Genomic DNA, 13,899 nt, shown 5'->3' on the forward strand with positions numbered 1-13,899 from the left:
TTCAAATCTAAAATGTGCCAGTTGCTAATATCAAATACATTGCCGTTATAGGTTTTGTAGCATTTCTTCTTATTTATATATATATTTTTTTCTTTCTTTCTTAATGCGTGGTGAGTGTTCGTTCATTGGTGTTACTGATATATATATGTGTTGCTATTATATTATGCTTGACAGGGCTGCATGGAAGATCAGGGTATTGCTACACTGAATGCAGTCCTTTCCCACATTATTCTTATTTTCTTTATTTATTTTATTTTTGTTTTCCTATTAGTTGTTTTTGTGGGAATAAACATTATTATTATTATTATTATTATTATATTAATTATTTTACAAATATTGCTTACAAAACTTTATACAAAGTAGTATAACCTTCAACGTTTCTAATTAGTTTTGCATACAAACAAATTTGCTACGACTAACGAATTGTAGTGTATAACGGCATACAGATTATTATTTACACCCGACATTATTAAAAGTTTAATAGTTATATATAACTTAGGTAGTATTTAACAAGTTATTCGCTTCAATTTTTCAAACCAAGTTGAAAACATGCAAGACAAAAGCATTCTCTTTTCCTTTATACTGAATATACAAAATCATTTCTCTAGTTTAGTACCTTGCATGCGTGTGTCGTTTACTGGTAAGTAGGGCAAATGATGTTTAATACATTAATGGGTAATTTGTTCCATTTCATACGATTATGCAAAAGAGGCAGGATAAAGTAGTAAAAAAGCTGCATTAATAAACTGTCTTCTAAAATATGTATAAATGATTCTATTCAATTTTTGTGCACCTTTGATGATGGTTTGGCGTCTGTGGAGAAATACCAAGACAAAATGAGCATAAAATGTCTTTCATTAGGTATTCTGAACTTTTGCTAATATTTTTTTGTAATCCTTTTGCCCCTTCCCTTTTTCATTGGAATTCATTAAAGCATATATCAAAGGAAATTGATTACTTCTCTAGGTATTATGCAGAGTTAGTTAATAAATGTTAAAGATATTCAAAAAAGTTGATTCAAATCTTAGCGTCTTTAATTTGAGTTCAGTATTCTTACCTTTTGCTACTTGATCGAATTACTATGTAGCACATTGCGTTAAAATGTATGTTAATCAACAGAAATAAAACATCTTTGAACAATTGAAGAACAGCAATGTTAGCCACTGTACTCCAATAGCACTACTACTGGACAAAACAGCAAATCAAAATCGCCAGAAGTGAACAGGAAACGATAGGCATCAATTTGAACTAGTTTTCCTACAACAGTAATGCATGTGTTAGTTCTTATTTGTAAGTTTAGGTTGCTGTTATGGAGCTGGTTTCCAGCAGAATATTGAATTTCATTAACCAAACTAAATTCATTTTATATTCAATTATAGAGTGATATTTATTTAGAAGTAGACATAGGGATTTCCTATGTCTAGTTTTAAATGACAAAAATGTGACCCACATAGGACATCGTAAACAACTTTCAAATTTAACGGAGGATATGAAACTGAATGTTTTTTTGTGGAAGAGAATCCCATAAGAAACTTAAGGGGAAATAACGACCGAATTTAATATTTCTTCATCATAACCTAAAAGCAAACTATTACTGTCGTTTTTATTAAAAAATCTAGAATGACAATACAAAATGCGTGCGTATGTTATTTCGGTTGTAAAAATTAGGCATCTTTCAGAAGGATTTGTGTCATTTAAAAGTAGACATAAGAAATCCCTATGTCTACTTCTAAATTAATAGCACTGTATAACAATGTGACTCAAACCACACCAAAGGTGGAAAGATTATAAATTAAATTTTGTGAATTGGAATTGTATCAACAATTTTCAAAATCACTCACAGGCGTAAGATAGTTCACTTGCAGCAATAAAATTTCATACCGAAAATGAAATGGTTAGTGACCACCCAGAGCACTTTCATTCTTAGATAACGGCTGCCATGGCACTGAAACCTTGTATTAATAGATCTATACAGTACCTACCTAATAAAATTGGTATTCTGACTCCAAAGACTGCGCATACGTTACCCGGCGATAGAATAAATACTAGCAATAAATTACCATCCTTGAAATTGTCTAAACTAAATTAAATGCACCACTAGTAACATTTTGGTTGGTCCTAAATATCATCTTTTCCAAACAAAAAGTTGAGTTAGGAGTTTACCGCTTTCAAACCAAACCGAAATCAGTATGTACCACGTCACAATTATTTTGTTTCTCTACCGCCGCCGTATTCAATTCCACCAATGTATCGATACTATTTATGCTGACCCCTTGCAGAATCTTTTGGGCGGCCAAGCTCGTGAAATTAAAACTCAAGTCGCTCAGACTCGGAAATTGCGAGTCTTGAAGCTTACTGTCTCTGGTCAACGTCTTATCTCTGTAGTCCTGTTTGTAGGAGATGTTCGGTTCCGATCCCAAAATGTTCTTCTCGACCAAATTATTAGGTAATTCAACTCGTTTTTCTAGCGAAGTTTTAGAATCCGAAACGTACTTGCTCAGTATGCTTCCCGCGGAATCACAGATGCTATCGTAGCTTTTAGTGGGACTGGGAGGGTTGCTACAGAATGAATTTCGGGTAAACCCTCCAAAACTTTGTATTGCCACCAAGTCTGGGCTAACCAGTCCCACTTGATTTTTTAAAATGTTTTTGTAATTCAATCCTTCTTTCATGGGTATCTGCAGGGATAATTTCCGGTTGTTGTTCATTGGTTCCTTGCACGATCGGTCAACGGTAGTGTTGTTCAATCCGCTTGAATTTATGTTTTTGGAATATTTCTGATCCTCTGGAGCAACACTTGTCGGACAATTGACGGTTTCCTTCACCGGTTCTGTCCCGTTAATTATAACAACGTTAGGGTTCGAGTCAGCACTCTGGCCATTCTCGAATGTAATGACCGAACGCACCGGAGAGTTCTGAACGTAAATCTTCGTATTTGCAGAATTACCGCCGTTGATCGTTGCCGTCATTGCGTTATTAGCATTGTTGGTAAGTGAACCACCCTGATTCGTCGTTACCTGTAAGGTAAACGAATTGCTGTGCGGTAAGTTTGAGGCTTTTCGTCCTTCTTTTGCTTTACTTCGGTCTCCCTCTTTCACTTTTGCAGGTGATCGTTTTGAATTTCCACTCGGACTGGAGCTGTTATTCGGAGGTCGCGTTATAACAGTTCTGTGTGATTCTAAGCTGGAAGGTCCGCTCGTCGCCGAACTTGCAGTTTTACTACTTTTATGCGACTCGATGCTCGATGGGCCGCTATTATCTAAGGCAACAGAATTTTTGAAGGCGGTAGTTAACTCGTGCAAGGACGATTTGTTAATGGCACTGGTAGATTCGTTCGAATGCTCCCGGAGTTCCGGTTTGGTCGACTTCTTTATAGTATTATGACTAGTTTTCAGTGATTCTAAACTAGGGGTTTTCGTTGTATTCGGTTTCACTGCATCGCGAATCGGTGAATTGCTTGCATTCAACCTTTGCGCGACGTCTGCTTGAACTTCGCCACTTGAAACACCAATTTTGGGTGATAAACTTGAGCGACTAGTCCTTCGTGAGCTTGCGTAGCTTCTGGTCGAATGGAATGGGCTTCTTAAATTACTAGAGTTACGAGGTAGTGTGCTAGAAGCATGAGAAGGACTGTTCCTTTTCAAACTAGGAGATTGATCTCGAGACTCAACGTAGGAGGTGACGTATGTCGAATCGTTGGAAAGTTGTCTCCGGTGCTGTCTTGGTAACGTTGCTGATCGTGCAGATCCCACTTCTGAATTCTCGAAGTAATATGGTAAGGAAATAGCAGAATCCTGAAAAAATAAATTAAAGGAGCCGATGGATGATTCTTTCATAAACTACCTTGTCAGTAGCAGTAGTTTGCGTAGACACACTATGCAAATGTATGGCTTTGGAATTAAACCACTCCATTGGAGGAAACTGGGCGCTAAACGTATTAAAGTGACACGGCGAACGTCGTGAACGCCTGAATAATCTCGTAAACAGTGACGGCTTTTCTACAATTGCAAAACGCCATCTTAATGTTCAACAATGTGTAATAAAGATAACTTACTCGAATTCTGTGTAGAATCACTGCTATTTGGGTAATCTGTACTACTACTACTGTCTGTGCAATGTTTCGCTATTGTCCGTGTTGACGCAGACCTCCGCAATCGCCTGGCCGTTCCCCACAATCTGAACGAACCTCTCCTATCTGGACTTCTGTGAGCGGGAAATGACGCTGATCGCCTTTTATTGGTACGAGCATACAGAATTTTATCACTTGCATTACCTAAAAAAAAATCGGGAATTATAGTTCCATGCCCATGTTTTAAGACTGCAAATGTTGCACGCACCTCCACATATTACGTCTGCCAAGTTTGTTTGTATGCATTGATGAGTGATATCACCATCTCTAATGGTAGCCATTTCACCATGCACCAATACCAATGCTTCTTCATTTGACATTAAAAGACCCTTACTGACACTACCGTCCTCATGTTTCCGTCGTCCACGAGAATGGCTTCTAGAGCGCCTTCTTCTGCAATAGCAAGCACATGGTATTAGCTACAACATTATATCACAAGTTGTAAAAATATAACTGTATTATAAAATCCGGACAGGCGAATTATATAAGGAGGGAAGATGTGCTAAGGCCAACCGGGTGCTAACATTGAACAATTATACAAAAAAATTTAAAATTTGAACATAAGACCATGACATTTGAGAATGTTTAAATGAGTTTCGAGTGACAAAGCGTTTGAAAAGCGGACCTCTATTTACAAAAAGTTTTTTCATTTAAGTTGCTTATTCGAATGTAATCTGCAAAAATGGTACTGGTTTCAACAAGACGGTGCACCACCTTACACAGCTCGTGCCGTAATCAATGTATTGAAGTCATTGTTCCCTTGGTCGAATCATAGCGATTTTGACGCCGCCAGACTTTTCTACGAGGCTACATGAAGTCGAAGACAACAAGTCAAGAACCTTGGACGAAATTACGGCCAACATCCGCCATATTGACCGCAACATTGGCAAACGTGATGGAAAATTCCAAAAAATGTGCACATTACGCCATTCAAGTTCAGGGCGACCATTTGCGCGATATGATCAGCGAAAAATGTGTTTTTTTCATATTCTTTTTAACGCATTTTTTTAAGAATTAAAAAAAAGATTTCCGTGTGCTCTTAATGCTTCGCCGGCTCACCACTCTACACCACCGTTGTCCGGACCCATTTCTGCCGTGTGGAACTACTTTTATAGGAATCAACCTAGTCCTGGAATTTTTTGCATTAAGTAGCCTATACCTTGAAGATTAAAGATCTCAACAATACAATATAACTGTTTTCTACCAACTACCGCCCTTCTTTCTGACTCCTTATCAAAAGAGGCGGTTTGGGGGGGGGGGGGGGCTGGTTTTATTTTTCACGAATAAAAGGTCTCAACAAAAGGAATTAATTTTTTACCAACCATAGTCCTCCTCCTCGACGCCCTTATCATGATCGGATATCACAAGGGTCATTGGGACGTCGCGAACAAATATATCCATTGCAGATGTCAAAACCTTAAGAGCGAAAACAGTTAGTCGGCTGAAAATAGTCACAGGAGCAAAATGAATCGTCTGGCTGGACGACTATTATTGGTCAAGTCGAAGCGAATCTCTTGAAAACAAAGTGTCGGAAGAGGGTACCCATAAAAGGCAAGTGGAACGTCAGGACGAGACGGGCGAATAGAGCGTTCAACGTTCTTGGAAAATGGGGTAATCATGTTCAAATTCAAGACAGTAGCCACCTCTTGTTCATATGTTGAAGTAGGAGGAACTACCTGTAGCAAAGATCTTTGCGTGCAGATACAGAGTTAACTAATACACAAACAGTATTTATTGTTATTATATTACTTATTAGTTATTAGGTACTTATTATTACGTAAATTCATTCTAAATAAATGAGTCAAAAGAAAGCTTCTTTTTTATAAACCTATCTCTGAACTGAACAGTGCCACAGAGAAATTAAAGTGTATTTATGCGTTATCTAGTGTTTTCATTGATGACGTCGTATAATAGAATATAATTGATATACTTACTCTGGCGTTACAATAAAGTATCCTTTAGAAGTATGATACAATTTCCTTTCAGTTGTCAGTTGAGCAAGGGTATCATAAATTGTTCGCTCGCTGGGAGGGGAAACGTGAGGAAATGCTAGTATTAAAGCCTCTCGAATGGACTCAATTCCTGCCGGACGCCCCTGACTGGAAAGTCTCAGGACAACAGCACATACTGCTTCGGGAAGAGGTGTCCATTGAGTTTGGGCAACGCTCGTTACAAGGCACTCTTCAATGTCTTCTGCAATAAATAATTGGAATATACACACAAATCTAAATATAAGGCGGATGCGTTTTATTAGGCAAGGAGAAAATTGAGGGGTTGTAATATAAATGCAGCCAATACAGGCGATTTTGTAGCGAACAAATCAATAGCGATTTTAAATTCTTGTCATGCCACCATCCCAACTCTCTTTAGTAATCAAGCCATATTCCCTCTCCCTATTGTCTGGAAATTTCAAATTTGTAGTGCATAGCAACAACAATGGCGTGATTAAAGGCTTCTACGTTCGAAGTTGCAGTATCCTCTCTTTTTAATTATGTCTGTCAATGTAACCCAGAGGAATCTTTCTCTCTGAAATTAACGCTGTAAGAAAACTGGAATTGGGGTGCAATATTTTGCTGATTTGGTGTAAATCGGTTACCAAATGTATTTTAAATATTACTCCTTCGTACGCATAGATTTTAACTTACCAATGCCAACTATCTTGTAACCCGAGGGGGGTTGGAGCACTCTACGAGCCCAAGCACCTCGTAAAACCTCCAGGGAACATGGTTCAGCGCTAACAAGGAGAGCTCCTGGACTAATGTAGCCTCGGTACACGAGCCCTCGCGTGGCCCCTTGCAGGGCGTTACTCCACCAACACACCGCATTTGCAGCGATGAATCCCTGAAAAATAAAAGCATGTCAAAATTCTCTATAACAGAAGGTGTAACTACAATTACACTAATCAAACAAGTACCAAATTTAGATGATAAAGATGAACTGTGCCATGGTCTAAATGTGTTTAGTGGCCCTTCCTATACAAACCACAGACCAGCAAAATTACACAAACGTCTTCTCGTCTGTTCAACCGGCACGAATTTCATTAAATAATTTGACTATAAACAATATGGCATTTATTAACTACTTTCGTCGACATTCTCGCTTATTGGTAATCTAAATACTTGGTTAACATTTAGAATATCGGTAACCATGCAAATTCCGCATGATAGAGTACACAATCCGAGAATTAACACTTGTATGTCACTACATGGCGCTATTGCGGGATCCGTAATGCTATTCTCAAGGATACAAAAGACACTGGCTGTTAGGTGAAGTAAACCACCAAATAGCATTAGACATTTTTCAATAAATTCGGATGGTTCGTCAAAAACATACACGGCGGCAAGGACAGAACAAATTGGCAAGTATCCTACAACGCTTACAATAACAATTTCCCTTGTTAGTTTGTACAAGCACACGCTGAGGTTGTAGTGTACGCAAAGGACAGTTCCTACGAAGCATAAGCAGGATTGCACAACTTTAGTTACGAAACTTGGAATTTGTCCCAAAGTTCGTATCGATTTCATAATTCGCAGTGACATTGTTTTTGATAGATGAATTAACGTCAATGTCGTTCGAATTCAGTACTTACACGTATTTGTAGCGCCCACAAAAAACCAACTTTTTGAAAATTAAACGAATGGTTAGCGTTAGAGCACGATCATTGAGGTAAGAACTTTTACTTTCTCTCTATGGGCGCGAAAAAGAGGCAGTCATCAGAGGTAAACGGCATCAGATTTTCTCAAAAATTGTCCCCATAGCCTGGCCAAAAATCCAGGAAGATATAGGAATATCGTAATCTTCGTTTGGGCAGGAGTTACCGTAGTAGAAATTGTTATAAATAAAAAAGAAAAACATTGAAAACCAATAAAATGTAATTTGGTGTCTGCTCAGGGGAATCGGAGTAAGGCGCGATACTCGGAGACCCCACACGTCAGACAATGATAATCATCGGAAATATCGACCAAAATCGTCCGTCGACCTTCGTCCGGTGATAAAGTCATATTTCGAGAATCGGTTTTCCTTGCGAGAATTCTATCATCCACTTTACTGAGTTTAAATAATATCTCATCTCAGTTCCAGAAAAGGGTAGGTATTTTTGGAATTTTGGTAGGTTAGATAAATAACATGTCAAGCGGATTGCATTACACTGAGGTAATGTAATCTATGTATGCGATTATCCCACAAAATGGCCCCGCAGACTTTCGTATCGACTACAATTTCGAATTTGAAAACCAATCAACAACACTATGCCAATTTGTACGGTTATTGTATGGTATAATTGGGATCTGACCTTTTATTATTTTTTCGACATTACACAATAAAATACCATCAACGACTAATCGAAATTGAATATTACACCAAGATGGAAATTGAAAGTCTTTCAGCACAGACAATCAATAAATCTATTAAAAACTTATTATTTAGGTGGAAGTATTCGAAAATAAAATGAGATAAAAGTTAAACATAAGGCGTGGTACGGTTTTTTATGCTCCAAATTAGGTTGCCAATTGAATAAGTTGATTGTATGCAATGCTTAACACTTAACATACCAAGTGTTTCTTATTTAAGTGAAGAAAGCAGTCACGATTCACGAATGAGATTAAATTGGAAACTTATGTAAGTTGGCGGATGTTGTCGCGACGTAGCAGGCGTCGCGGCGTCTATGCATTCCTGTTTTCTGAAAGTTCCAACTGTAATAATGAAGCATTGACTGAAAAATAATAGTTTTAAAGCTGACACATACTTAATGGCCAAGCGATTCGTAATTTATCACTGATTTCGTTTACTTTTAGTAACTTTAAAAACATAAAATACCTGAATAATTGCAGGACCACATTTAAATTAGATATATTTTGTGTTAAAACTTCAGCAAAAAGGCTATAATTTAAATTGCTAAACGTAATTTTTATAGTAGTAGGTAGGTAATATTTTGTTTACAAAGAAGTGAGTACCACCACGTTATATCAGAGGCACACTTAATACTACACTGACGGCCGGTATTATAAAGTATACTTAACTATCTTGTCTTCCCTTTCATTTCAACTTTCCGAACCAACTTATCGTTCTTATGAAAATGACTGCGGCGCCGAAACACTGAGATCTGTGTTGTGCTTGTCTAACTTTTACGCAGCGATAACACTTATCGCAATGACCGGAGATAATCTTTAACAACACATTTCACGCACATATTTCCAAATTTTGCTTATCTTTCTAAATTAACAATAAATAAAAATCAAAATACAACGGGATTATTTAAACAAAGTCAATATCAAATAATTTTCCTACAAATCAAATTCAATTACAATTTCGAATAACATGATCAAAAATTAACCGCCAAGCAAAGAACGCCTGTGTTAGGTACTATTCGAAATATGTTCAGGTGCGGTAAATTTGCCTTGAAAAACTTGTCTCGGTAAAATCTGGAATATTTACCTCCGAGTATTCGTCTTAGGAAAAGGCACCCTCGGCAGATACATTCCCGGAAAAAATTGCCCTCCGGATATCCGCTCCCGGAATACTGATCACTGGAACCTTCGTCTCGTGGGAATTGGGATTCAATGAAGGAAGTCTCGTCCAGACAACGATCCTTTCTCGAACATATGCGTGGCAAAGGGCTTTCAGCGGCGTGAGGCTTAGAAAATGCAGAGATCTGGCTTATTGATTTTGTCGCTGTTTAGATATCAAATTTAAAGGTGTAAAAATGCCTCAAGAAAATTTTATGAGAAAAAAAATTCGGATCTTGAAAAATATAGGGGTTGATTAAGCCCCGCTACTCCTCAGCCAGGTCTGCAATTCTGTCTTTGGGTATTATTGGAGAAGTATTGGACAACTTTTCAGTGTTCCTCAAATGCCTACCCAAAAATGTCTACCAGCTCTCCTACTACTACGATTTAAATGCCTGCTTATACGCAGTGAGGGCAGCATTTACATTGACTAACTACCACAATAGACTCCATACCGTCTTCTAAGAACTAGAAACTAGAAAATAGTGTTATAAAGTAAAATTTAAAAACAGAATCACAGTAATTCGCTGCAATTTTGGGAACTTGTGTAATGGAGATTTGTCACTTGGGGCGCCACTGGAACTTCCCTTGACATTTGTAGGAGATGCAATTGTCATTTTCTTCTTGCTAAGGGTGATAATTAATAGAATTTAAAAAACAGAATGCCACCAACCCGCTGCAGTTCTGAGAAAAGTGTTTGCAAACTTGTACAATAACAATTTGTCAATTAGTACGCCCCTGGAAGTTCCCTTGTCATTTGCAAGGGATGCAATTCACATAAGCAACCAAGAGAGTGTTTCTCCAGAACCGGCTTGTCTTTGGGATGGATATTTCTGGGCGAATTTTCTTATAGCTAATTTTTTCGAGTCGAGTTCTCCTTACTTCTGAAATCAAATATTCCGTGGAAAAAGCTTTCGGAGCCAGTCTTCCAGAGACGAATCTTTCGCAGGTGAGTATTTTGGGATGATTTAGCTGAAAATAAATGTTATCACCAGTGTTCTGGTAAGGGGAAGTTTTCTTTAGGCGTAGCGAACGGATTCAGCCGAATGGGTTTGTCCGAATTCTCCCAAATTCGTTACACGTTCTGATAATAGGTATGTAGCTATATTACATATGGTTGTTGGTAAACGTAGTTAAATTATACCCCCTGTCCACCAGTTAGCGAGGTAAGCTGGAGAAATAACCTAAACGATCTTAATTAGTTTACATCCCATCTGCTATTAAATAAGCATCGACTTTTCCGATCCCACCCCTTTCACTCACACGGAATGCAATCCATTCGGATAAGGATATAAACGAAAATAAGTATCGCGTAATCAGATACGTAAATTTTACAGTGACTAAACTGGGAAACGCATATAAAAAGGCTTCTTTTAATTAAGATTAAGAGTAGTTATTTTTAATGCGATGGCCTCTGGAGAACTTATAAAAATATAGCTGGGGAATGCACAAACTGCACTCAGCTTTTTTACTTTCATATATAACATATTCCAATCATAAATTTTATAAACTGGCTGATATAAAAAGCGTATTAAATGTTTCACCCCGAGGTAATTTAACATCCTCAATTTATGTTATTTTTATAAAGGCAAGTAAATATATTTTTAGATATCAAGTAGGAAGGTACTTATAAATATGCAATGTAAAATTCGAATTCTAAATGGTTATAAATAATAAAAGTAAGAGTATACTCATAAAATCGTGGCTATAGTGACAGAATACGCATTAATTGTATATAATTAACGGAAACCGTTATATTACAATACATAGGAAAAAATATAATTTCACTTTCACTCCCACATTAACTGGAGTAACAACCTACGGTTCGAATTTGAAATCAAGGAACGCAGGTCGTATTTATAGACATGTGACAGCCAAATAACGGCGGTTATAAAACAATCTGCTTATTACCATTTTTTACAGTTTAAGAAACCGCCCCATTACATCGAATTTCAATGAACTTTCTTTTCCTCAGCCCAATCGGAAGCATTACATTTAATCTTGAGGAATTGTAAGAATTTGGCGGTAATTATTGCAAAAAATCGTATGCAATAAATTAAACGGCGTGTAGATTAATACTAATTTATGCAAAACAAATCGTAAATTAATGTTTTGGCAAATTAAGATAAACTACTCAAAATTAATGTTATTAGGCAGATATGGGAGAGAAGCGCTAACGTTTAGAGGAAAAAATGAGTGTTTATTGTTATTTGTACATCATTAAAACAGTTCGCAGTGCAATCTAATTGTATAGATATATGAAAAATGTGTTAATTAACAGTAGTAACTGTAATTCTTCCTGGGAGACTGAGCAACAGCCAATTAATTCTACCTATACACACTACATCCCCATGGAAACGGTACCTAGTTCTATCATTTACATTTTGTTACAAATTACAAAATTACCGAATTAATAAAGATCGAAATTCTGGTTACTCGGACGCTACAGGTGGAATGATCCCAAAACAGTTAGGTAAGTAGGTACGGTTTCTAGACCGAAATACGCTGGTCTAGCATTGTTAAACTTAGCAGGCGAAAAGATCAACGGAATAATGGCTACTAGTTACTAGTTAGTAAGATATCGAAAAGTATTTGTCACTTGAAGATTAATACCTACCAAATGATCAACGAAATTTTCTCATAAAGCGAGGGTGTGACAAACAAAAACCTTGAAAAAGATCGCCTAGTTTCACATAGAAAATGTCATGGTTTTTCAGTTTAAAAGATATTTTGGCATTAGTAACATTTGCAGGAAGAAAGAAGAACCGCTTTTATTCACCAGTTACGAAAACTGTTGGGTCTTTGGAGCACGTCGTTTATTTTTCAAAGACTGTTTCTTAGCTCTGGGGAAATTTTTGTACATTTATGTTGGGATGAGACATAATTGATCTAAAGCGGCAACTGGTTTTCTGAGTATTTTCCAATATTTCACTGTACACTGTCGGTCGATAGAACAGCGGAAGTTTAAAGTAGTTAATTAATAAACATATGGGAATTTATCCTCCAATTTATCAATACCATTCATTAAATCCTAGATCCCGATGCTCACTGAGGTAGAGGTTTGTGTACAAAGAGGAAATGCTATTATAAAATTCATATAAACATTGGCAAACTTATTTCCAATCAAAGGTGGTTCGTTATCTTTTAGTCTTGAGATGGGTATAAGGTCTTTATTTTTATGGTGAATTTATAGTGAAACTCGCAGCCCTATATATGATAGCTTTATTGACGCTAATTGGCAAACAGTGTTAGCAAAACAAAACCTAAAACGGATGTGTTTTTTTCTCTTCTTTTTTTCCAGAATCATCCTTATCCACTTTCGTCCTCTTGCCTCCTCTTCCAGCACTTCACTCCTGCTTCCTCTTAGCCTTTCCACTTCTGTGCATTCCCATAGCACATTTTCTCCACTTCTGCTTTCCTCAGCCCTCATTTCCGCATCTGAACCTCGCCATTAGGTACCTTTTCTTCCCCCCATTATGTATTTCGGCAACCACTCCCTTATTAGTGCCCTGTACCTACTGTTTCCTCGTGAGTTCTCTATCTCCACCCTCTGTGTTACTGTACTTGTGCATCAATGGCCCCTTTTTTGTGATTTTCCCACTTTCCCCTATGTTTCTCCCCCTTTCGACCTCAGTTGCCCGTATCTATTTTAATCGTAATAAGTTTAGCTTCCTAGCTGGCTATTGAGATTACCGTTTTTTGTACATGTCAAAATTTTATGAAATGCCGTTAATGCCTTCTTTGTCTTCCTCCCACCATTGCAGCAAACAGGTAATTTCTTCTTCTAAAGTCTTTTTTTTAACTTCTATTTCCTGTCTCCCGCCTGTCTCATCGTCACTTCACCATTTTCTCTTCTACATTCGATCGTTCCCCTCCCTTTACTGAATCCCTCCCACATCCTCTTCTTGTATTTTTCTTTCTAACCTTTCGCATAAATTCTGTACGTAGTCGTAATTCCCTTATAATTTTCCATAGAAGCCTCGTCGCTTCTTTTGAAAATCGGGACTATTCCATTCTTTAGGTAGTCCCCCTCCTTTTCCATATCTTTGTTAATACCTCATCTTTCCTTGATCCTATCAATGGTTCACCGATTGTCTTTTTGTCCGTGAGTGAGTTTGCAGAACCAATTTTGCACAAACCTTTGTCATGATTAATTCATCGTGCACAATTGGGCTCGCTATCTGTATGTGTGTCGGTACTATTATTTGAACGCTCAATCGGTCTTTCCGCACAATATCTTCTATTTTCTGGACGTTTCCTGCAATT

At 37.4% G+C, this 13,899-nt stretch overlaps 1 protein-coding gene across 5 annotated transcripts in view; it reads right to left on the minus strand.

The window, feature by feature from the left end:
• Positions 1-771: 771 nt before the first annotated feature.
• The window catches only part of LOC116170436 (dentin sialophosphoprotein-like), an 84,744-nt gene continuing 71,616 nt past the window's right edge, over positions 772-13,899 (minus strand). For all 5 annotated transcript variants that reach the window (XM_031486835.1, XM_031486832.1, XM_031486831.1 and 2 more), the window contains 6 exons: positions 6,775-6,970; positions 6,064-6,322; positions 4,338-4,522; positions 4,055-4,273; positions 3,844-3,998; positions 772-3,794 (listed from right to left, as the gene is read on the minus strand). In XM_031486835.1, coding sequence (XP_031342695.1) covers positions 2,169-3,794; positions 3,844-3,998; positions 4,055-4,273; positions 4,338-4,522; positions 6,064-6,322; positions 6,775-6,970 — 2,640 coding nt within the window. In that variant the 3' untranslated portion in view covers positions 772-2,168. The remainder of the gene's footprint in view (positions 3,795-3,843; positions 3,999-4,054; positions 4,274-4,337; positions 4,523-6,063; positions 6,323-6,774; positions 6,971-13,899) is intronic.

This window comes from Photinus pyralis, unplaced genomic scaffold, assembly GCF_008802855.1.
Source record: "Photinus pyralis isolate 1611_PpyrPB1 unplaced genomic scaffold, Ppyr1.3 Ppyr1.4_LG5, whole genome shotgun sequence".
Taxonomy (NCBI): Eukaryota; Metazoa; Arthropoda; class Insecta; order Coleoptera; family Lampyridae; genus Photinus; species Photinus pyralis.